Genomic DNA, 24068 nt, shown 5'->3' on the forward strand with positions numbered 1-24068 from the left:
CGCAGTGACCCGGCTTCTGTGGGAGCCGTGAGAGTTGCCATCGCACCGTAACCGCTCCATCTCACGGCTGTGCCAGCTTCAGCCATAACTACATCGTGCTGTCATCGTGGCACGGCGCCGAGGACCGGCAGGCTCAGAGCCGGCCTGGGGAGCGCAGCCATGCGGCCCCGACGCTCCTCTAGCGTTCTGCCTCGGGAGCGTGGTCAAAACAGGCGTTTGGGATGCGTTATTACTGCTGGAGTTTTATTGAACGCCGTTTATTGTTTTCAGATGCAATAAACCTAGCGGGGGAACCCAAGGGACTGATGGATCTAAATATCCTTCGAGCAAGCCCAGCTCCCCCGCTGAGCCGCGGCCTCAGTAATTACCCCGGATCAGCTGCGAGCCGACAGCAATTAAGGCGCAATTACGGACAGCTGCTCCGCCTCCATCGGCCCCGCGTGAGCGCGCGTGGGGTCTCGGCGCGGATGGATCCCCAGCGGCGGAGCGCGGGCACGAGGCCGCTCGGAGCCCCGGCAGCGCGGACCGGCAGGGGCTGCTCCCCCCCTCCGCCACCCCCGCGCTGCTCTCGAGGTGGGGGGCCGCCCCGGAGGCGCTGCCCGAACCTCCCGCCGCCCTCGGGGAGCTACGGGACCCCCCTCCCATCATCGCACGGTGGGTCCGGGCCACATCCCCGCCCCCGGCGCCCCCCCCCCGCCTCTTCGCTCTCTCCGCCCCATCGCTGTGTGCGCGCAGGCGTGCCGCCCAGCCACCGCCCCCCGGCCCCGCTCAGCCCCGCTGCCCGGCCCTGCCCGCTCCGAGCCCGCACCCCCGGCCGCCCCATGGTGAGTGCGTGGGGTGGGGGGGGGGCGGGGGTCCGCACTCGTGTGAACGCGGAGCTTTTGCCCCGTTGCTTTTGGAGCTGGGCGGGGGGTTTGGGATGCGGTGCCGGAGGCCGCGATGCGGGGCAGAGCCGGAGCGTCGATGCGATGCTTTTGCTTTCTGTGTATCTCTGTGTTGTGAATGGGAGCGCGGCCAGGCGCGACGGAACGCAAACTGTGCGCGGCGCTGAGCATCGCCGTGCCCGGGGAGCAGCCCCGCAAAGCAGCCCCGCAAAGCAGAGCGCACACCGGGCTGCGCTGTGTCTGCCGGGCGCTGCCGTGAGGATCCCCAGCACGGAGCACATCGACACGCGGCTGGAGGGACGGCGGCACTGCGGGGCCGGGCAGCGCCGCGCTGTTCTGGTTTCGTAGGGCGCGGCTTCGGGGTCCCGACGCCGGCGCAGCCCCGGAGCGCTCCCGGTGTATCCGTGCGGATGGAGCTCGGAGCTGCCGCCCCGCTGGCTGTCGGTTGCGGCCGCGCAGCAGAGCGGGAGTTGTTTGGGGACGAGGCCTTTTGCCGCCGCTCGGCATCCTCTGCATGCGGAGCCCAACGCGGCGCCCTGGGGGAGCGGTGGGAATGGAGCCCCCCCGCGCTGCGCGGGACCTGCGGCCCTTCCCGCTGGGACGCGAGGATGCTCAGCCCGAAGGGGAACATCGGCAGGCTTTCTGCTCGCTGAGCAGCGGCGTTTGGAGGGGTCTCATTGTTCTTAGCGGAGAACAAAAGGATTCTTCCCCTGGGGGGTTGTTTTGTTCCTGTGTGGGTGCAGTGTTTGGTGGCCGAGGTCCGTGGGCAGTGAGACGAGGTGCTGAGCGCCCGGCATTTGGAGAACCGTGCTGGATTTGTGCTGCAGCTCAGTGCCACAGGACCTGGGGAGGTCCCAGCCCTGCTCGGCTGTTGGCAGCTCCAACGCTTTCAGGGCACATCTGAGCTGCAGTGAGCTCCTGACGTTGCTACCAGCCATAGGATGGGAGCTGCCGGACTCTTCCTAACACCTGTGCTTAATTATCTGCATTATTAAAGGCTGCTTGCTCCTCCAACTCCGGGTGAAAGGTTGATAGCGGCGCTCTGAGTCCCACAGCGATACAGGTGCTGAGGGATGGCAGTAGGAAGGAGGAAGGCTGCCAGGCTCGGGGTGTCCGTCTGTGCCAGCAATACTCACAGGTGTGTGGGGCAGGGATGGGGCAGTGACCACAGCATCCATCCATCAAATGGAAGTGCAGATTTAAGCTCTTTCCCAGCGATAGGATGACCACGGTGCCTTTGTTGGGTTTTGCCTTTGTGCCTTCTCCATCCATCAGGTGGAAGCACGCCTCTGCGATGACTTCAGTGCCTTCGTTGAGTTTCCCATTGTGCCCTCCCTGTGCTCAGTGCTGGTGGCTCCCGGCCGTCCCCATGGCACTGGGATGTGTGTCTGCACGTTGTTGTGGGAGCGGATCCACGCAGCCCTGGCTGTGGAAATTGTAATACTGGTTGCTTCACTCCCTGTTCCGCTCGGGTGCCCCAGGGCAAGCTGTGCTCCTGGGGCTTTTTCTAGGAAACCTACATCTTCTGGGAGAGGGGAAAAAAGACAAAAATCAAGGGCCCAGATCCTGCTCATCCCTGCCGTTCCCAGCTGCCAACCCATGCGTGTGCTGTGTGTGGGAGTGGAGGTTTGCTCCGAGAAAGCGAAAGGGAGCTGGATGTGTGTGCGCTCCGTGCAGAGCTGCGCCCCAGAGCTGCGCCCAGGTGGGACGGGCAGCTCTGCATCCCGCTGCTCTATTCCGTTTGCTCCTTGCTGGTTCCCTGGAGGAGCCCCGGACCTGAGCTCACGCCGTTGGAATTCCCTGCCGCGCTGCTGGGAGAGGCTCTCATGCGATCACTTCCAGATGCTGCTCCCACTCCTCCGGCTGCTCTTCCTGCAAAACGTCTCCGGTCACCCCGGGCTGTGGGACCAAACCTGCCCTGGGGAGCTCTTCATTTCCCCATCCAAAGTGCATTTGGGGGTTTTGCTGATGGAAAACTCCGCTCTTGGCCTTCTCCAAACCAAGGGTTTTCCAGCGGTGGTTAAGCTGCTAATCAAACAATCCTTAATTGTGGCCACTGTAAAGAGCTTATCCCCCTGGCTGGTGTTCAGCTCGCTGTTGCTCTGCACTGTGCCCCTTCCTGGGTCTCCCTGCCCGTTTGCTTTGGGTTGGGTGCTCAGCACTGGTTGTAGGGTGTGATACGCTGGGGACCCATGGCGCCCAGTTCCTGTACACGTGCCTTGCCTACGCCTGGGGAGGCGGTGGTTATTTACCTTGCCTTGGGTGTCCTCATACCTTTGCTGGGTGCCAGAGCCCTTTGTGCTTGTGGGATTAAGGAGTGCTCCCCTCCACGAAGAAGCAGAAAAGTTCATTTGATGACAGCAGCATTTGGTGCTGATGCCTCACGTGGCTCAGAGCTGGTCGGGCTGATGTGGGGCAGTGCAGGCCGTTGGGTGATGCTGCACTGTTAGTTACAGCTCTGCACCCTACCGCAGCAATTTCCTGCTCCTCTTCCTGTGGCCAGGAAGTGGCCCCGCTGCTCTCCTGCTGAGGGGGCACTGAGTGCAGATCTGTGTGTATCCCCATCCCATGGCTGTGCTCCCTCCTTTGGGGGATAGCAACCGGGATGATGTGATGGCTGCGGTGCTGGGGGGATCTGCACGGGGATGGACTCCTCCGGATCCCTCTCTGTGCTCATTGCGTGGTGTGGGTGGAGAGATGGACGCGGTGGGGTGGTCGATGTGAGGAGGAAGGGGGCTGTACCCAAACCGAGGGATGTTGGGGGGCTGACACTGCACGTGTCCCTTCTGGCTCTATTGTGGTTATGATTATGATCATTATTTTGTTGTTTTTTTTTTTTCTACTAAAGAAAGCGACTCGATTCGCCATGAGGAGGGAGAGTGCCTTCCAGGAGCAGCCCGCCCTGATCGAGCCGGGGAGGAACGAGCGGTCAATGAATTAAAGATGGGTGGAAAATGAGCAAAGGGAAACGCAGCCATCAGCGGGACGGGTAGGGAACCCCAGCCCACAGTGCAGCGTGGGGACGGCGGCCTGTCCAGGGCAGAAGGGCTTGGGTTATCTGGTGGAATCGCTGAGGGGTGTGGGGGAGATTGCTGGGTTTGATCCTTAAGGCTGTGCTGCGCTGGGGAGGTTTGGGGTAATCTGGGCGGTGGGGGGCAGGCAGGTTCCTGCACAGTGGGTTTGGAGATGTTGTGAAACTCGGAGGCGTAGGGAAGAGCAGATGATGTGATAAAAGTGCAGATGGTGCAATGAAAGCTGCACTTTGCCTCTATTGGAGAGGTTCTGGGGCTGCTCGGAGCCACCAGCCTGGGGTGGGATGGGGCATGCGCCAGTAGGAAGGGACAAAACTCATGCTGGGAGACTGGGAAATGTGCTGCTGGGGTTGGTGAGCGCTGATGGGCTGTTGGGACCCTGCAGCATCCTCTCAGGGTGGGGGGCTGCGGGGCATGGAGCGTCCCCCCCAGTGCTGCACTGCATGAAGTGCTTTGCAGCAGCTCTCCAGGAGGACCTTCTTCTTAACGAAGCTTACGGCCGGAGGTACAAAGGCTGTGCTCCAGCACCAGCTGCCTGCCCTGCAGCCCGTCCTTGGGCGTCACGCAGTGCCTGGAGCACATGTGCTGGGGTGGTGCGCTCGTGGGGATGAGCTCCTGCAGGTAGCAGAGCTGGCTGCCATCTCCGCTGCCTGCTGAATGCACTCGTGCTTTCCTGCAGTGGATGGGACCTCTCTAGAGGTCCCTTCCAACCCCTACAATTCTGTGATTCTGTGATTCTGTGTGGGCTGAAAATGCAGGGGAGGCCGTGGGGCCCCACGTGCACTGAGATGGGTGCAGAGAACCGTGCGCTCATCTCAGCAATGCTGGGCTCTGGGTGCGGTGCTCAGACTCAGTCCCATGCACACGGGAGCTCAGGTGTGGGGGCACAGAAGGTGCTCTGCAGGTCTCTGTGCTGCGGGTGCTGCCCGGCTGTGAGCTGAGGTCCCCCCGCCACCTCCTGGCCAGGAGCAGCGCTTGGCTGCTTGAGTGGGATGGGCTGTGGGGAAGAAAGGCCCTTTTGTTCGGGTGCTGTGGATGGGATGTTTCGTCACTGCTGGAATTCTTTTTTTTTTTTTTTTTTTTTTTTTTTTTTTTTCCCTTTTTCCCCTCCAAAATTTCATTTTGCCAAAACCAACTCCATTCCATGCTGCACTTCGGTTCTGATGGTTTCCAGCAGAACGCTCCGTGCTCGTGGCTTTTTCCCCGATGGGATGGAAACCTTCCCTGCCCCTCGGCCAGCAGCACCCACATGGGCTGATGCAGCTCCCGTTCCCTTTCCAGTCCCCGTTCCACTCCCGGGCCACCCAAAATCCAGCCCGCACTTGGGAACGCGATGCTGGCGCACACCTGACCCCAGCGAAGGAGCCCTGCTGCGGCTGGGGTTGGCTCCTTACCCCACCTGGCTTCTCGTTATCTGGGTAATTAAGGCTGATGCAGTGCAGCTGTGGGGAAGGCAGTTTCTCTGGAACAGAGCAGGCTGAAGGGGTGCTGCTGTGCGTGGACGTTTTCTTGGGAGGAATTGGATTTTTAACTCTCCAAACTGCGGGGAGGACGTGGAAGTTTGGGGAAAGCAAAGGGGGCAGAGAGCTGCTGAGCACACGGTGAGCGGTGCTGGGCCCCGAGATCCTCCAGCCTGACACTGAGGCTCTCCCTTTTTCCTTCACCAGGGGAAGAGAGGATGGCCCCATAGCCCAGCAGCCCCCGGAGCTGCTGCCCCCTCTGCTCGCACCACGTGGGAGGACCGTAAGTACCTTTGGGGGGGCACCCGTGGGGTGATGCTGTGGGGTCTGCGTGTGCTGCTGTGGGGCACCGTAGGGACGGTGCCGATGGGGTCATCTGACCCCAGTACGGGTTCCAGGTCCCCAGGAGCAGGTGGCACTTCTCCGCTCTGCCACCTCTGGCAGCCCCTGGCTGGTGGCTCCCGGGGATGGATGCTGTGTGCAGCGGGTGCTGGGTCAGCCCTGGTGTCGGGCTGGGTGTCACTGCTGGCCCTGCCGGGCGCCCTGTCCCTGTGCTGGGTTGTGGCTGTGTGCTTTGGTGGCTGATTTTTGGAGAGCTGCAGCCCTTCTGGAGGCTGTGTGCTTCTTAGGGAGGGGTCTTGGCAACTTTATGAGCATTTTCAGGGGGGAAATCTTGTTTTTATGACCTGGGATGTGTCAAGGGTGGCCCGAGGCTGAGCTCTGGCGGAGCCCACATTGTTCCTTAGTCACAGGTAAACATTATGCTTAGGCTTCGGCTGCCCATAAAACTGAAGCTTCTCTTTCCTATTAAAGACCTTTGGTCAGCTGTTCACAGGGCCCTGATATCCTGAGCCAAGGAAACACTGTACTTCTTCTTCAAGGTCAATTAAGTTTGCTTTAAACATTCTTTACAGCAGCTGGTCATGATGATGTTGAGCCACCCCATAAAGATGCCCAGGTCTCCATCGCAGCCTGGAAAATCTCCATGGGTGGGACAGGGAAGGGTGAGGAGCTGTTCCCCATTTGGTTTTTAGTTTCTTCCCCTCTGCCCCCATAGCACAGTGCTCCCCCCATCACCTCTGTACCACCCCCTGGGTGGTGGGATGGCTCTGCTCCCACCTGAGTGTGCCAAAAGCCACCCTGGAGCCGGGATACGTGCCTAACCCACGTCTCCTTTTGGCAAACCACACTGTGTTCCATGTGCATCCCTTATCCCCAGAGGAATGAGCGTCTCCTCCAGGCAGGAGCTGCTGTGGGAATGCCAATGCCACCCAGCCTGCACCAGCAGCCTGCAGCGAGGGGTGCGTGGGGCTGGGGGCGGCCCTTGGTCCGCTCCCTCTTGTTTGGAGCACTGCGAGGTGAGGTCTTGGCAGTGGGGTGCTGCTGGAGCGGCTGGGCGCACCATGGTGCTGTGCACTCAGCCAAGGCAACCAGCTGACATCTGATGGATTCCTCCGGTAATTGAAGCCATAAATCCCACAGAGCTGTTTGATTTCGTATCGGTGCTGCAGCTCCCCCTGCATCCCCACCTCACCGCTCTCAGTGCCTGGGGAGGGCTGCGGGTGGCCCATTGCGCAGCGCTGGGGTGGGGAGTGCCAGGACCCACGTCCACTGGGTTCTTCTGCTGAGCCTGTGGGGGTTGCTGAAGTGCCCGTTTCTCACTGTGATCCCCTTCAAATCCACCTCTGCTGCAGTTCCCCGAAATCCTGCATGTGTGTGGGGTGAGCCGTGGAGGTGCTCTCTGGCCAAGCGGTGCTGGGGTGGGTAGCACGGGAGGTGTCTTCTTGCTGCACCAGCCTTCTGTTCCCAAATTTCTGAGTTACAACGGAAACACACAGAGATACCGTGTGCTCTGTGACCCCCTTGCTGGCACCAAAGGATGGGCACCCCTGAGGTAGCGTGCCCCAGAGTAGAGTGCAGGGGAGCAGAGCACCTTTTGCTTTGGACCTGTGGGGGTTTGTGTGCAGCGGGGCTGTGGCACTGCATTCTGCTCCTTGCAGACCTGTGGCAGTTTGCTGCGTTCCGTTTGATCCATGCTGGGTGTTTGTTGTGCAGCACTGGGGTGAGAAGCTTTGTGCCAAAGTTTCAGCCCACGGCGAGGGCGATGCGTTGGCACGGCTTCTAAGCATGGTGATAACGCTCAGCCCTGGGGCGTTGTGGAGGTAATGCTGTGCAGACATCAAAGAAAAGGGGCTTTTTCTCGTCTCTTTGAGGAGAAACCCTACATCTCACCTGGGGATGCTATGGGAGCAGCGAGCATCCAGCATCCACGTGGGCTGGGTCTGCACACGCCATCCTTTGGGATGCTGCTGTAGGTCGGGCACTGCCAGGCTGGGTTCGTTCCCAAACCCCTCCTTCGTGGCCTCCGTGTGGGGCCAGGTGTGCTCTGCTTTGCTCCCCAAACCACTCTGTCTCTGTTTGCCTTGGGTTGGTTTTGCATAAATGCTGGCTTGTGCCTACAAGCCTGGAGAGAAGGATCACAAAGAGGAGGGAAAAAAGAGAAGTATTTAAAGAGAGCTGGAATGTAAAAGCAAACAGCGGACTGAGAGTGTGCTTAGTGCTGCTGGAGCATCTCACCCTTGGGGAGGGGAGCGTCGCTTGTGCAGGGCTCTGCTGGCAGTTGGTGCTGGGGCAGAAGCCAACAGGAAGGATTTTTGCTCTGTGTTGGCTCCGGGCTCCCAGGGAGCAGCTCTGTAGGGCGCACAGCAATGGGGCATCCATGGGTTTCCCATCCCTCCTCTAAATGCGTTTCCTTTTTGGGTGCCCACATCAGGTTTCAGGGCTCGTTACCCTTTGTTTGCTACCTGTGCTTTATGGAGGAGATAAGATTCAGCACCAGACAGGTGATTGTTCAAGGAGCAAACACCACCTTTTTCTATCCCTTATCAGCACTGTCAACATGTTCTTATGTGCTCCACATCCTGTCTCAATTTGTGCTCATCTCTTACCTCCAACTGGTGATCAGGAAGGTGAGAGCCGGGCTCCAGTGGTCCATCCTGCTTCTCCCCTCCATCATCTGTTTCCTGGAGAGACACCAAAACCCTCATGCTGTGGCTGCTCTGTGCTGCCGTGGGCTGACGGCTCCCCCAGGACGTGCCGTCCCTCGGGCGGTGGCTGCGGTGCAGCCCTGGGTGATGAATGCAGCAGTGCAAGCAGCTCCACACCCTGCTGGGAGATGTGCCAAGGGCAGGTTGTGCTCTGGGGTGGGAAAGTTGGGCTGGAGGTGCCCATTTACGTGGCACAGAGCTGGAGCCATCCTCGAGGGCAGTGAGCTTTCCTTTGGGCGATCCCCAAATCTTCTCCCCATGGTGAGTTGATCCCCAGCCCCGCAGACCTCCATAGGGATGCCCTGTGCCGCCGCTCGCTGGCATTTGCATTGCAAAGAGATGAGTGACCAGGAACTGTGTGGCAAACCCGTGCTGCCCTCCCCACCCGCTGCCTTTTCCATGCGAGATGTTTCTGCTGGCACCAAGGGTCAGTGGTCGGAGCGCTGTGTGGTTTGCAGTGTGCTCACATCTGTAGGGCGGAAGCTCTTTGGGATCCCTCGTTAACGCTTTTATTATCTCGGGGGGAACCGGCTGTAGAAATGGGACGTTTTGTTGAATGCAGGTCAGGGAGACTTGGGTTTAAATTGGAACAAACCTGCAGAGCTTGGTGGCACCGCTGGTTTGGAGGTGCAGGTGGGTCCTGCTCCTCCTTGTGGGATCTCCTGGGGGAAGCTTCTCCCGTGCTGGATTTGGGGATTGCACTCGTGGGTTACATTGGATGTTAGGAACAATTTCCTCTCAGGATGGGTGGTGCTGCACTGCAGAGCTGCCAGCAGGAGAGTCACCAACGCTAGGGGCGTTCAGGAACTGGGGATGAGGCATTGAGGGACGTGGGCTGGGGATCAGAGGGGTCTTCTCCAGCCTCAGTGACTCCCTGACCCACACATCTCTCCCTCCCACCCCAGGTGAGCGGCAGTGGCTGCGATGAGAGCTCCGGCCCTCGGCTGATGCCCGCCCTGCTGATAAAGATGATCAATAAGTCTCGTGAGTCCTCGCTGCACACACTGCCAGCCCCTCTCCTGTGGGGGCCCTGGGGGCTGCTTGGTGCTCGCTCTGGTGGGGTTACACTGGGGCCGGGGTAGAGCCGGGGGTGGGCGAGCATCGTGCCCGCGTTTGCTGTTCCCCACGAAGTGGGGTTTCTCTTCTCTCCTTCCTCTACCCGCCCAGCGGGGGTTCAGCACCCCATAGCGTCCCCTCTCGGTGCCTGTATGGGTGGGGGGTCGGATCTGTCCTTCGCCCCCTCTCTACGCACGGACCGCGCAGGCATCCGCGTCGCTCTTCCGCCCCGTCCCGCAGCCCTGGCACCGTTAGGGACGCGGTGCGGGACGCGGGGAGGGGATGGCGGTCGGAACCGAGATCGCGGCGGTCTTTTCCACCGCCTGTGACGTCCGCCCAGCCGCCGCGAGCGGCACCGCTTCCTCGGAGCGCCGCTCCTCCCCGGGATGCGGGTGAGGATGTTCGGGGCGCGGGAGCGGAGCCGCTCTCCGATGCTGACACCCAGCGGCCACGCGGAGCGCTCGGCTCGGGGATGCTGGGGAGATCCGCGTGCTGCGTGGGGAAGCCTCCTGAAGGAGGGAAAGCCTTTCGGGAGGGAAGGATGTAGAGCAGGGGTGGATATGAGCGCTCTCCTTCCCCTGCGCCCCTTGCCTCGCTGTCTGTCCTCGAGGTTCCCACGCCTCCGTTCCCTGCTTCCCTTCCCTGTGCTGAAGCCCTTCTCTTGGCTCGCAGGAGGGAAGATACTGGGAGTGCTGGCGCTGTTTCTGGTGATGGTGTGGTACTCGATATACCGGGAGGACAGGTATGTGCAGCCCTGGGGGTGCAATTCACAGGGTGAGGGCACAGCGTGCTGCTGATCCCAACCCTGGCAGAACACAGGGGCTGGATACCCCACAGCTCCGGTTGTGTTTGCACAGCCTGGGGGGCGAGCAGCAAAAACAACTTCCTGCTTTTCCTGGGGGGAGGAGTGGGCACTGCGTCTAATCTCTCCCTTTGCAGCTTTTATTTCCCTGTGCAAGAGAACAAGACCGTGTGTCCCTCTGGGGAGGTGGAGAGGAAGGCAGCACAGCTCATAGGGAAGTGAGTTCTGGGAGGGGGTCCCCGGGGCACAGGGTCCCCATCCCTCAGGCTCACCCCCCTCCCCCGCTCCTTGCAGCTACACGAGGGACCGCCCGCTCTTCCTGCAGCTGAAGGATTACTTCTGGGTGAGGACGCCGTCGCTCTATGAGCTGCCCTATGGCACCAAAGGCAGCGGTGAGCCACCGCCTCCCTGAGTACAGTGGGGGCGTCTGTCTGTCCGTCCGTGGGTGTCTGCTTCCCTGTTTGTGGTCCCTACGAAAGCGGGGGCGCATTTAATGGATCCCCAGGTGTGGGCCGTGGGGGTTAGAGGCCACACGGGGATGGGTGGGCACTGAGGTGCTGCTGGGCTGTGGTCACTTTCCCGGCTGTTGCTTTGCAGAGGATGTCCTCCTGCGCCTGCTGTCGGTCACCAGTTACTCGCTGCCCGAGAGCATCCAGAGGTAATGCAGCAGGAGTTACCCTTGGGGCTGTGACATTTGCATGTGAAGTTGTGCTCAGGCATCGCCAGAGACCTGGCCAGCTCGGCCACCTGGGAGTAGGGATGGTGTACGGGGAGCTTTGCAGTGTAGCGAAGGCAGGGCTGAAACCCCTCTGAGGTTAAAGAGGTGATCGTTTCTGAGCACATCTGGCTCAGGTGCTGCTTTTCCCCCGCAGCCTGAAGTGCCGGAGGTGCGTGGTGGTGGGCAATGGGCACCGGCTCCGCAACAGCTCCATGGGGGACACCATCAACACCTATGATGTGGTGATCAGGTACAGCCCTGGGTGTCCCTGTGGGCCGCCCATCCTTGCCCGGTGCCATCGGCAGGTTCCTGCCACGTGTCACTCATCACCCACTGAGCAACATCCCCGTGCCCCAGGCTGAACAACGCCCCGGTGCACGGCTATGAGCAGGATGTGGGCTCCAAGACCACCATGCGGCTCTTCTACCCTGAGTCAGCCCACTTCGACCCCCAGGCAGAGAACAACCCCAACACGCTGCTGGTGCTGGTGCCCTTCAAGCCCATGGACTTCCAGTGGATGGAGGCCATCCTCAACGACAAGAAGAGGGCAAGTGTGGTTGGGAACCGGTACCCACAGGGTCAGCCCGTCCCTGGTGGCTGTGCCTTCACCCCAGCGCTGGGGGGGATTCATCTCTTAGCAGGAGGTCTCCATCCCCTTCCAGGTTCGTAAAGGCTTTTGGAAGCAGCCCCCATTGATCTGGGATGCCAACCCGGAGCAAGTGCGCATCCTCAACCCGTACTACATGGAAGTAACTGCTGCTAAACTGCTCAGCCTCCCCATGAAGCAGCCACGGAAGGTCAAGCAGGTAATGGCGTGGCTTTGTAACTGCCGAGCATCTCTGCGCCAAACCTGTTGTGTATTTGTGGGATTATTAATGGGTTTCAACCCGGCAGGAGGATGCTGCTGTCCCTGTATCCTGTGGGAGGTTTGGGTTTTGGGATTCTCCCCATGGCTTCTCCATCTTTCCCCCAGAAACCAACCACAGGGCTGTTGGCCATCACCTTGGCTCTCCACTTCTGCGACCTGGTGCACATTGCAGGCTTCGGTTACCCCGACTCGGCCAACAAGAAGCAAACCATCCACTACTACGAGCAGATCACGCTCAAGTCCATGGCTGTAAGTGTCCCCACACTGTGCCTGTCCCCCCCCCCAGCTCTGGTTTCACCCCTTCCTGCTGTCCACAGGCCTCGGAGCACAACATCTCACATGAGGCGGTGGCCATCAAGCGCATGCTGGAGCTGGGCCTGGTCAAGAACCTCACCTACTTCTGAGTGCAATGGGGCTGCGCAGGGACACGTCCCCCCCTCGGAGCCCGCGGTGGTCCTGGAGCAGCTGCTGTCACTGTGCCCACATCGTGATGCTGGTGGCACTGTGGGGCCACGCCGGCTTGCCGGCCCCGGGGGCGCAGGGAGCCCCTCAACGGGGACTTTTCGTATGGAAACACTGAAACTAGTGAGGACTGGGGAGGGATTCTGGGGAGGATGGAGGGAACCTCCCCCCAGCAGGTCTGGGGGGCGCGGCAGGGTGCATTGGAGCCCCCCCTCTTCCTGTGGATACTCTTGCATTTGGGATGAGGAGCCTGAGGAGGGGCTGATGGGGGGGGTCCTGGGGGAGTCCCCCGGGGGTAGGAGGCTGAGTTGCAGCCCCTCCCAGCTGGACACCCTAAATATTTAATTCCTCCATTCTCCCCCCTCCCTTTTTTTATTTTCTTTCTACGCGTTGGCCCAGCCCCATGCCTTAGTGCTGGTGTGGGGGGCTCAGCCCTGCAGCACCCCTGGGTGGCCCATGGGGGGTGTGGGGATGACACGGCGGTGCAGATTAATTTAATTAATTTAAAAGATTATTTATCATGGGGCCTCCCTCCTCTGTGGCCTCGTGCAGGGGGGACTCCCCCCTCCCCAAAGGTGCCTTTTGTCCCACCATGGGCGCCTTGCTCACATGGGATCCTGCATCCCCCAGGATTTGGGGAAGGGGGGCCCTGGGACCCATGGACCTCGGGGTGTTGGGGGGCTCCTGCTGGCACCCAATAAAGGTCCTGGTGCGACTGGGCTGGGCGTTTCGTGCTGGGGCTGGAGTGGGGGTGAGGGAGTGACTGAGACTCCACTCTTGCCCTGCTGTGCGACTGTGTCCCCTTGTCCTCAAGCGTCTCTGTGCCTGGTCCCAGTGTCCCTGTTCATGTCCCCATCCCCATGCACATGTCCATGTGTCCCTGTGAGTACGCTATGTCTCCAAGTCCCCTAGTGTCCCCCCAACTGTGTTCCTCTGCCCTGAGCGCTGGCCCTATAACTCCAGGCACTGTCCTTATAACCATGTCACCATGTCCTCATGTTCCTGTCTCCATGTCCCTGTGTTTGTGTGTCCCCTTGTGCTCTGTGTCCCAGCACCCGTGTCCCCTCCCTACCTGCTGGGTCCTTACCTGCTGTTTCCCCAACACGTTGTCCTGGCTCCTGCGTCACCAGTGGCATCGCCCTGGCTGTAGCCATTCCCATGCCTCAGTTTCCCCATCCATCGGTCAGCCCCTGAGCCCACATACCGTACGGCCCCACCACCAAGCTCCTGTTGGGGCCACCCAAAAGACACTGCCATTGCAGTCCTCATGGCGCGAGGCCATCAGCCCAGGCATGCCACGAGAAACACCTCTTGTATTGCCCGCCATACAGCGTGGTGAGGCCCTTCCCGGGGCACTCGGGGGGGTCCCCATCCCTGCTGGCGTGTTCCCCCCACCCCAAATCCCACACGATGGGACCCCCCAAAACGGACTCTATAATTATGGACACTGAACACCAAGAAGGAAGGAAGGGGGCTGGGTGGGGGCAAGTGGAGCAGTGGGGTGGGCATGGGGGTGGCGGCGTCCCCAAGCCCTGTGTCCTCAGCGGGTTGTGCTCAGCCCCATCGCCCCACTCCTGGGTCCTGATTCCAGCACCGCTGTCCCAGCGGAGGGTCCACAGCCCCACGGGGACCGCATCGTCCCCCGCGGTTCAAACGTGCGTCTGCATCCGCCTCTGCAGGGGCCGGCTGGGGTCCGAATTTTGGGACGAAGACTGGGAATGGTGGGAGGACGAGGCGGAGGCTTTGCTGGCCTTGTCAAACTGCACGTAGCCGTCCTGCTTGCCGCTGCTGCTGATGCTGCTGTCACACTGCGTGTCGAGGAAGGAGCTGCTGTCGCTCATGGAGCCGCGCTGGAACTCCCGCTCGCACAGCTCGATGGAGCTGCTGCCCATGCCCAGCACGAAGCGCTGGCTGTAGTCGTAGAGGCGGCTCTGCCCGCTCAGCGTGCTGTAGATGTTGGTGAAGGACATGCCCGTGGGCACGCGCTGCTTGCCGGCCGGCCGCAGGTCCGCAGGGCAGCCCGACAGTGAGATGGTGGGCGTGGAGTGGTGCTCCTTGAAGGTGTTGACGCTGTAGTAGCCGTTGGTGGGGTCCTGTGGGCGGGTGGGGGCTATTGGTGGGGTCACCCCAACTCCCTTCCATCTTACTGGGGCACCCCACGCTACACAACCCGCTCCCCCGCACCGTGGGTTCCTCAAAGGGAGCAGACGGCAGTGCTGGTGGCACCCCAGCATCTCACCCAGCGTGGGGACGGGGTGGCACAGCAGGCATTACCAGGGCAGGCAGCCTGGAGTTGGAATGTGGGGGGGTGGCTGCGTCCCAGGGCTCACCTTTAGGTTTTGGAACTCCTTCTCCTCCTCCTTGAGCACCTCGAGCTGCTTCAGCACCGAGTCCTGCTGGAACTCACCCCGGTCCATCTGGGGAAGGAGCGGGCAGATGTCAGCATCCTGAGTGCCTGCATTGGTCCCTCTGCTCCGGACTGGGGAGCTCAGCCACAGATGTGGCTGCAAAGCACTCTGATCCCTGTCCAGGGAAACCCCCACCTCTCTTTTTTCTTTGTCTTTTTTTTCCCCTTTTTTCTGCATCCTCATCCTTTCCTTCCAGTCTGAACTTGGCTGCTCAACAACTTTTCAAAAAAGAAGAAAAAAAAAAAAAAAAAATCCCAGCTGGCTTTTGGCATAGACACAGTGCCGTAATTAATGTGAAATCCTTGATTACTTTTTTTTTAATCCCCAACTTTGGCTCTTCTCAAAACATGTCAGTCCCGGAGGGTTCTGCTCTGTGCTGACGTGGGCTGTGCTGCACCAGGGATCCCGCACCTCTCCGCCTCATTACTTCCTCTTTTGAAGGCTGACCACCATCGGAGGCAAGGTATGCATTAATTACACGCTGCCTTTAATTACCCTTCCTCCAGAAAGGTGGGGCTGTGTAGGCTGGCTAATTACCAGCCAATTTCTCCGCTGCCTTTTATCTCAGCTCCCATCGATTGTGCAGCTCCGGCCACTGGATTCTGGGCACGGAGCCCCAGTGCTGCGCCCCAGAGGGCTTACTCTCCTGGTTTTATTTTTTTCCCTTTTTAAAAAGGTAAGTGGTTGTGGAAATGTACCCTCCAGCACTTTCTCTTCATCTTCTGAAAGCCTTTGATACAGCTATTAAATGCAATAAATTAAAGTACCTGAGTTTTGCTTGGAAGAAGGAATGCCCATGAGAGGCGCTGATGGAATGGGAGCAGCCCATCCAGAGCTGCTGCGCCTGCAGCACCTGGCCCAGGGACAACCCAAAGGCTTTCCCAGGGAGAATCTGATCCTGCGCATGTCCAGAGGTGCTGAGGACTTGGCCTGGGACAGTGGTGTGGCCCTAAAAGATGAGCCTGGTGGCACCTTGTGATAGAATCGTAGAATGGGCTGGGTTGAAAAGGACCACAACGATCACCTAGTTTCAAGCCCTGCTGTGCCTCAGTTTCCCCTGCTGCAAAGCTGCCCTGTTGCAGAGCATCACTCTGGATTCTCTGCACAGCGCCCTGAAGCACTGAGGGGACTCCTCAAGGTTGTGCACGGCTCAGAAATAGTGCCTAATTACTAACAGTGCTCCCTAATCCGCCACATGCTGAGCACTCCGCCAAATGGCACCGCTTTCCTCTGGGCTGGCGGAGCCTGCAGAGCGGATATTAAATTCTTTGGGTTCGTTACAGGAGACCACAGGGTTTTAATGGGGACTGCCCGTGGTCGGGTCCCAGTGCAGCTGTGGGTGTGCTGATGTGGGCGCACGGCCCTGCACACTGCAGTGGGTGCTCTGTTGGCTTTTTGGGCTGGCAGCCTTCCCTCCACCTGTAGCATCGGGGGATTGTGCTGAGATAACGTGAACAAATGCAAATCAGCCAGCATGGCTGTCTCCTAAGGTGTTAATGAACTTACAGACGCATGAATAATTATTTGTGAGAAGTACAGAGCCGTGCGGGTCACAGATGGCTGCAGAACAACCAACACAAGTGTGATTCTCAGGGAGAAGAAAGGGGGAAAGAGAAAGCCGTGGTTTAGTGGGCACGGTGGGGGTGGACTCGGTGATCTCAGAGGTCTTTTCCAGCCCTAATGACTCTGTGATCCCACAGTTTGTGTTCAGCTTGTGTTTGTCACCTACCACACGGAGCCACAAAGCACCAGTGAAGGCAGCCAGGCTCACTCCACCATCACCTCCAGCTCAGCCGCTCCCTGCTGCTTCCCCAGGCAAACCACCATCTGCACCCATTGCTTTGGCACTCACTGACATCTCCAGGACGGCCAGGAGAGCACGGTGAGGTTCTCAGGGGAAGGAAGCCCTTACCATCAGCTGCTTGATGGTGGGGTGCTCCTCCGTCTCCCTGCCCGAGGACGGCTCCTTGTGCACGATCTCCACGCGGATGTCATTCTTGGCAGAAACCACTCCTTTCAGATCTGGGAAGAGAAGGAGAAGAGCTCAGCTCCAGGCGACCACGCATCCCCAGGGCCCACCCTGACTCAGCCCAGCAGGCAGAGCTGGGCCCCTCCGGCCGTGGGGTGCAGCCACAGAAGGGAAAGGCCAAGTGATGGACGGAGCGCAGGCAGCACTTTGGGCGCGATGCCCAACGCAGCCCCGCTGTCACACAGCTGCCCTGAAGGTGTCAGGCATGCTTTGAAGAAGTTCTTTTCGAAAAACTAGGCGAGCAGTGGGAGGAGAAACAACGGCACGGATCCAAAGTGAAAACCGGGGATGGATGTGGATCTGAGATCCGAGCAGCCCTCAGCTCAGTTCTCTGAGGCTCCGTCCTGGGCTCAGCCCATCTCCTCCACTCAGCATCACTCTCGCCCACAGCCTGCCTCCCCAATGCCTCAGGGTTGTGCTGAGAGGCCCCTATTGCTTTCTTGTGCCTTTGTTTTTGGCTGGGATGACACTCCTGGTGCAGGAGCCTCTGAATTTAATCACAGGGAAAAGCTAATTACTGTCTTGCACATCCTCCCCCCGGAGGGCTCCCCTTAAATAACACCGGGCCGTTATGTCACCAACAGTACAACACCAGATGTGCCATAAAGCCTTTTTTTCCTTTCTTTTCCAGAAAACAAATGGCCTCCAGCCTCCGTTCTGCTGTGTCCTCAGCAGGAGATGCTACCCCAGAGTTATGGTCGGTCGCTGCATCCTTCCCACAGGGATGCTCTGTTTGCAGGCTGTTGTTCAGCTGATGCCACAGAGCTCTGAAATTTGTCCTGAGAGAGGAATCTGCAGCAGCCAGGTACAAAATGAGTCCTCACCGCATGGAAGCACTCTGCTGTGTCTTTACCTCTGACCTCACCGCAATGGAATTACTGCCAATATGATGCCCCAGCGGAGGAAGAGAAGGGGGTGGCAAAGGAGGAAAACCCGCAGTGCTCCCTGCCCGTCAGTGGGAGCGTGGTTGGCCTTTGCATTTGGCCGTTTGCGCTCGCCCTGCACTCACTTCGCTGGGAGCGGGCGCAGCAGAAGGCGACGATGGTGGCCATCAGCACCAGGAATGCCACGCCGGCCCCCACGGCCACCCCGATGATCACCGCCATCGGCACCGACTCTGCAAGAGGAAGGAGAGCGCAGATGAGTGGGGCTGAAGGCAATGGGCGGCTCTCCCCAGCGCAGGACCCGTCCCGGCCATCGGTTCGGTGATGGGGAGGGATTGGGGTCCTTTCCTGCACCCCTGCAGCACCACGGCCCTATGGGTGGTGAGAGCCCAGGGAGCGCAGTGCGCAGCTCTGCCATTTGCTGCAACTGGGGCAGCGCTGACCTCTCTGTGCCTCAGTTTCCCCCGTGTGCAGGGAGGAGGGAGCCAAGGAGCTGGTTGCTTCCAGTGGGGCCACGTTGTTTACTGGATGAATGGCTGCCTCTCAAGTGCTGCAGGTGCAAAGTGCAAAAGAAGACAGCCTGGTGATATTGCTAAGAAAGAGAAATGGCATCAGAGCTGGCTGGGAGATGCTGCATGGAGGGATAGAGATGGGCACCAGCACCACGGGCAGAGGTGAGAGCTGTGGGTGTCAGATACCTGGGTTAACACAGCAGCTATCAGCCCACCTCTGTCTTTGTCACCACAGGTCTCCTGCCTTCTCCCCGGGCTCACAGCGTCTGGCAGGGATGGGGTGGCTGTGATGGGGGGAGCAGGGCCCCATCCTGCACCTGGGGGAGCTCACCACCTCCTGCCCATGCAACCACAGCCAGGTTCCCTGTAGTTCTAAGCACCCCCCTTTCTAAGCCCAAAATCTGTTTTTGACCAAAAACTCCATCCTTCCCTTAAGACTTCAGGACCCCTAAGGTGTAACCCCATCTCAAGACCAGTGGAGTGACACAACCCTGTGCTGCTCGAGCTGAGGCTCCACTCACACTATAAAGAGCCTTTCAGCACACAGCTTATGCTGATGCTTTCCACTTTCTGGCTCTCCTGCCTCTCCCTAGCTGTGCCACCTGTCCCTTGAGTCAGGCCATCGGTGACATGACAAACGTGACACTATTCTGCTCTTCCCTAAGCACTCAGCACTGAGGGTTTCCCAAGCAAACAGACAAGGAAGTGAGTGCCCTGCTGCAAACTGCCCCAGCAGCATCCAGCTGACCGGCAGTAAAGTGCTGGCACCTCTCCAGATGACCTGATGCCAAAGGCAGTGACTCGTAGTGGGGCTTTTGGAGGTGTTTGGATCTCTGGGAGGTATGGACAAGAAGGGTGGGGAGGGAGATGCTGAGGGGCAGCTCAGTGTGGCCGGCCCTTTGCTGCAGGTGGCAGCTGTGCATTTTCACCCCCTGCAGTGGGGCTGTGCTGGGGCACAGAGAGGCAGGGCAGCTCGCCATGGAGCGGAGTGGGACCGGTGCCCCTGGCTCCCCATCCCCTGCCCTGTGCTGCCCTACAGCCCCGCTGGCTCCTCAGGCGTCGTGACGGCTGGGGACAATTCGCATTCACCGTCAGCTCAGCACTTCCGTACCTGCTTGCATACCAGCTCCTGATTTCATTTCCGTACCTGTTTGAAAATAAAGCAAGTGTCCACAGCCGTGCACAGCCCAGGCACCCACATCAGCCTTCGGAGCACCTCCTGCTCCCAGCTCACAGCCCCATGGAGGGGATGGCCACCCCACGGCGTCCCCCTGCCCGCCGCAGGGATGTCCCCGAGTGGGGACCCCCAGCCAACACCGAGTGCTCCCGCCGGCTGGCAGCCGACCCGGAGAAACCGCTGGCTGTGTTTGTGTTGGAAGAAGCCCAAGGCTAATTTTACGGGGTTCATTTAGCTCTGATTTAATCTGGACGGCAGCCTTGCCTATAAATCACGGCTTAATGAGAGCAATCCACCTGCCTGCCCTAGCATTTAATAAAATAGAAGAGGACTGGAGGCCCTCCAGGAGCTGAGCGAGCCGCCCGGAGCCACATCCCTCCCTTGCCATGGAGAGCCCCCGGCCACCCTGAGACACCCTGAGGGCTGCGGGTCTGGAAGGAGCAGTTGCTCCCATTTCCCTGTGGCTACAAGTGATGCTGCAGGTGGATGGGCATCGCCTTGCACTGCGGGTTGGGGAGCGCATGGCTGGCGCATGCCCTCTGTCTCCAGTAAGAGAGGCAAAGTGGGGCTATCCCCACCTCCTTCCCCTCTGCCAGGAGTTGGGACCCTCAGGGTGTGCCTCCTCCATCCTTCCTCAGACATCCCAACAGCATTGTGGAGCATTGGCTGCTCCCGCAGCCCCGCGCCAGCAGTGCCCACCTTGCTCCTTGAGCCGGATGATCTCCGTGTCGGAGCCGAAGCTGTTCCACGCGGTGCAGTTGTAAATGGTTTGGAAATCAGCGCGGACGATGTTGCTGATGGTCAGTGTGGAGATGACCCCCTCGTCCGTGCTGACCGTCTCCACTGTGTAGCGCCCCGAGGTCCCAGACTCCAGGACATTCTCCTTCCAGGACCAAGCCTGCCAAGCAGCAGTGGGGTCAGCCCGAGCTGGGCGCTTTGCCCACCTGTGGGGCTCCCCATGGCGTGGCCAAACCCCGTGGCTCACCGCTCTGGGTGCTACTCACAATGCGGTCGGGCGGAGGGGTGCTGCGGATGAAGCACTTGATCTGCCCCTTCTGGCCGTGCAGGGCGTGCTGGGTCTGCGTGCTGGAGATGATGGGTGGCCCTGCAGGAGAGAGGAGAGGGATTGGTGACAACAGGAGGCAGCAAGTCACACCTGGCTGAGGCTGGCACTGCCACATGGGTGCAGGGGGTCCGATGGCAAACCGGGACCTCAACTCCAATAAACATCACTATTGACTGGCACCAGCTGCTGCCCTTTCCATGCCTTGAAGCTCAGAAGGGAATGCCTGGTGCATAATTCAGGAGATGCAACCCAAGGGCCCCAGACCCTTTCCATATGGGAAATTCAGCCTCAGGAACCAAGGATCAGAAAAGGGAAAAATCAACCAGCATCCACACTGCACTCTGCAATCAAAAAAACCCACCTGCTTTCCTTAATGCTCTACAAGGAGACGTGCTTCGGTGCTCTGGGGTCTTTGTGTGCAATGCTGAATGAGAACACAGGGATGTGGGGTGCTCAACCCCACCAAAATGTCCCTGTCCTCCTTCGTGGAAGAAGGTTAAGAGGAAAGCAGTCAGAGATGGGAACGTGGCCTGGAGGCTTCCACCCCAAGGGAGCAGCGGCAGAACTGCAATCCTAATTGCTCTTTATTAGACTCTTAATTACAGCAGATTTACATTTCTATGAGTGGCTTGCTGCTGGCAGAAAAGAGAAGGGATGCAGGCAGGAAGGCGAGGGGCAGCGCTCCCGGTTCTCACCATGTCACAGCCCAGTTGTTCTGGATGCTGGCTCTGGGTTGTGGCTTTTGTTTTTCAGGAATTCATTAGGCTCATTGGAAAACGCAGCCTTGCCATCACACCTACCTGCAGGCAGGCTTAGAGCAGTGCTGGCCAAGTGCAAACACGCTGCAGTGCTGAACTTTCTCCTTCGGTGCATCCAGTTGCCCGTTGACATTGTCCCTCCCTGAACAACCTCCACAGCAGTGCAGCCATATCCTTCCTTTGCAGGGATGCTATGAGGAAAGCCAGAGGCCAGCAACGCCACGCTTCTTCTGTCCAAGGGAAAGGGGCAAAATGACTGCCATCAAATCCAGGTGCTGCACCCTTAGGCTGTGATTGCTGCAGCGGGGATGGAGCTGGCTTCAAACACAGTCTGGACATTCACTGCATCCTGCACATCTGGAATCATCTGCACATCTGTAAGCACCGCAGATGGGCAGTGCTTGCCGAGTGATGGGTAACAGCAGATATGGCTGACGCAGAAGGTCAGGGCTTGTTTTCCAAAGTTGGGGTATAATGGTCATCACACATTCCGGTGTGATACTGGAAACTTTTCTGCCTCTCTTAATATATAAAAAAGACATTTTGTTGTTGTTTTCTGCCCAGTCTTCTCTGAGATGTTCTTCTCAGCACGTTCCCAAGGTGAGCATTCTCCATCCACCCCTGGAAGCACACGCTCTGAAGGGGCTGGGCTGAATCCCACTGGACATGCTGAGCTGGATGGGACCGTAAGGATCACCGAGTCCAACTCCAGGCTCCATACAGAACCACCCAAAAGTCCAGGGAGTTTGGTTTATCCTTTGCTGTGCCAAGATCCCTTGAGGCTTTGGCTGTTCCAAGGGACAATAACAGAGCCCGGTCCAGCCCCACCATACACTGAGGGTGGCACAGGACAGATGGTCCCATCTCCTCAGGTCACTTGGCATGTATAGATGATGCCACTGGTGGGCAATGAACCCAAAGCCAACAGCACCCAGAGTGGCAACGGGGTATGCAGGTCCAAATTAATGGAAAAAGCCCATCTTCTCTCTATTTCAGCAGTTGCATGTTAGTTACAAATTCTGGAGGCACGCCAAGACTGGGTGACACTGGAGAAAAATGGCTTAATAATCATAAAAAGGATCATTTTCCCAAAGGAGAGTGGATTTTAAATGGCACAAATGCCAACGGCTTTGGGTTTTATTATTGCTCGAGGAGTTCAGAGTCGAAGGCTTATCATCGTGATAATAGCAGATGACTAAAGAATATTTGTGAGATGAACATGCCTGGGAATAATAGTGCAGAGCTGCAGCCTCATCGCGTTCGAGGACGGCGTTTGATTCTCCACCAGGCTCAGGCTCCCTATGAGAGCTGCCGGTCCACGGCTCGGTGTTGAGACAGCCCACCAGCAAAAGAAAGGCTTTCAGCAACGTTGCTATGGATATAAATGTTGGAGCTATTGGTTGTGGTTATTTTTAGTGCACTGGTGCCAATTTAGTTGCTCTGTCCTGAAGGCTCGCATAAAGGAGAAGGCAGCTTGCTGGCTGGGCTGGCCCCAACCTCTCCATCCTGCTCAGGTTCATGCGAACAAAACCATCCTGGTGCTGGAAACTGGAAGCGTGGTTCGATCCTGCAAAGCCCTGGGTTGGCTTTTGTGTGGCCAGGAGGGTGCTGTGCTCACGTGGGGGCTATAAATCTGACTACTGCCGATTTATTATGGCCCCAATGGCGCCTTGCTGCCTTCTTGCCTCTCTTCCTTTGGCCCTGCCAAATGCTGCTCATTTGCATAATCCTCCTGCCCACTAACGAGGCTCTGAATCATATCTACAGCCTCTCAGGCTGGTGGCCTCGTGCCCTGGTTTGGAGGGAAGGAGGTGGGGAGGGCAGGCAGGGGCTGTGCTACTGAGGCTGGTTTGGAGGGGGCGGGACACTGGGCACAGGCTGGGGCGGATGGACACCCCTCCAGCAGTGTCCCCACTTGGGCTGAACTCACCCAAGACGGCCGGTGCTACTTGCCTGAATCACTGACCTCACCGTGACAAAGCCCAGCTTACGGAGAGTGGCACCTGGTGATCTCGAGACAACTGAATTACCCTCTGGATTTAAAATCACTTGAAAATACTAAGTCTTCAACTTCCCCTCTCAAACAGCAATGGAAAAAGCATTCAGAAGAATTCATCAGCTGCATCAGACACACCGTGCCGTGCCTGCAGGAGATGCTCCCTACGATGGTCCACGCAGCATCAGCAGTGTCCATTGCAGCACTGCCCTGGTGCTGTGCCGGGCACAGAATGCAGCTGCACAGCTCTTTCTCAAGGCTTCCCTGTGCCTGCCGAGCGCCTGGGAGGTGTCAGGAAAGGAGCAGGTTCTTTGTTTGGGTTAATTTGTTGCTTTGTTTTCTGCAAGATACTTTAATTGTAATTAAAACCCAGCAGTCGGCAGGGAAGGAACATGCAGGCGCCGCAGAGCTGAGCGCAAACAGAGGCAGTGGTTGGGTTTTGCCCCCTGCTGTGTTGCCCTTGGCTCCCCTTGCTGGTGTTATCCGCATTCAAAATTAACGCTGTGCTGCTTTCCCTGCTCATTTTCTTCTCTTTCTGACAGCGAGTGGGGACTGAAGCCTGCCAGTTTGTCACGCAGGTGAGAGGCGATGCAAAATTCATCCCCTGCTTATAATGTGCAGCCTGCCCTGCGCCCTCCTTCACACAAGGCACATTTCACCACCGACTGCCACAGGTCCTGGCCAGGTGGCCCTCACCCAGCAGGGTGCTGCCCAGCTCCCATCGGGGTGGGGGGCGGATCCTGGGGGCTCAGAGTTCTGCCTGCTCCCTCAGGTGCTGATTAGGCTGCTGGTCTCGGAGCCAGACTCAGTTCCCACCTCTCAAGCTGTACAGCACAGACAACAGAGCTCTCCGACCTTGCGAGGGTTTTGCAAGATAAATCTATTAAAGATTTAAAACGCCAACCCCCA

The 24068-nt window shown here is 58.8% G+C and overlaps 2 protein-coding genes and 2 long non-coding RNA genes across 13 annotated transcripts in view; 2 read left to right on the forward strand and 2 right to left on the reverse strand.

Annotated features, from left to right (window-relative positions):
- The first annotated feature begins 677 nt into the window (after positions 1–677).
- ST3GAL4 (ST3 beta-galactoside alpha-2,3-sialyltransferase 4) lies at positions 678–12420 on the forward strand. 7 transcript variants are annotated; one of them, XM_085209189.1, is made up of 13 exons: positions 678–824; positions 3733–3873; positions 5584–5659; positions 9329–9407; positions 10152–10221; positions 10419–10499; positions 10576–10673; positions 10879–10939; positions 11154–11249; positions 11357–11546; positions 11662–11805; positions 11973–12116; positions 12185–12420. In XM_085209189.1, the coding sequence occupies exons 2-13, from the start codon at positions 3839–3841 to the stop codon at positions 12269–12271; spliced, it is 1161 nt and encodes a 386-aa protein (XP_085065315.1). In that variant the 5' UTR covers positions 678–824; positions 3733–3838; the 3' UTR covers positions 12272–12420. The 7 variants fall into 7 exon arrangements, with proteins under 7 accessions (XP_085065315.1, XP_085065312.1, XP_085065313.1 ...); XM_085209186.1 differs by having other exon boundaries at positions 11894–12116; positions 12185–12351; XM_085209187.1 differs by lacking the exon at positions 678–824 and adding an exon at positions 3417–3435 and having other exon boundaries at positions 11894–12116; positions 12185–12351.
- On the reverse strand, positions 3701–8507 carry LOC146542748 (uncharacterized). 2 transcript variants are annotated; one of them, XR_014879682.1, is made up of 3 exons: positions 8325–8507; positions 7954–8180; positions 3701–7840 (listed from the first exon to the last, which is right to left on the reverse strand). It is a non-coding gene; the product is annotated as an uncharacterized LOC146542748 (long non-coding RNA). The 2 variants fall into 2 exon arrangements; XR_014879681.1 differs by having other exon boundaries at positions 7954–8185; positions 8325–8504.
- Positions 12421–12799: 379 nt separating the features above from the next.
- Positions 12800–24068, reverse strand: part of KIRREL3 (kirre like nephrin family adhesion molecule 3) — a 237702-nt gene continuing 226433 nt past the window's right edge. For 2 of the 3 annotated variants that reach the window (XM_085209177.1, XM_085209179.1), the window contains 7 exons: positions 20344–20444; positions 20039–20237; positions 19274–19309; positions 17776–17883; positions 16650–16759; positions 14660–14746; positions 12800–14422 (listed from right to left, as the gene is read on the reverse strand). In XM_085209177.1, coding sequence (XP_085065303.1) covers positions 13979–14422; positions 14660–14746; positions 16650–16759; positions 17776–17883; positions 19274–19309; positions 20039–20237; positions 20344–20444 — 1085 coding nt within the window. In that variant the 3' untranslated portion in view covers positions 12800–13978. The remainder of the gene's footprint in view (positions 14423–14659; positions 14747–16649; positions 16760–17775; positions 17884–19273; positions 19310–20038; positions 20238–20343; positions 20445–24068) is intronic. The other variant, XM_085209178.1, reaches the window with a different exon arrangement.
- LOC146542749 (uncharacterized) lies at positions 14418–20043 on the forward strand. The gene is made up of 3 exons (XR_014879684.1): positions 14418–15200; positions 15306–15413; positions 16438–20043. It is a non-coding gene; the product is annotated as an uncharacterized LOC146542749 (long non-coding RNA).

The sequence above is a fragment of the Meleagris gallopavo genome, chromosome 26 (assembly GCF_905368555.1).
Source record: "Meleagris gallopavo chromosome 26, MGAL_WU_HG_1.1, whole genome shotgun sequence".
NCBI classification, from domain to species: Eukaryota; Metazoa; Chordata; class Aves; order Galliformes; family Phasianidae; genus Meleagris; species Meleagris gallopavo.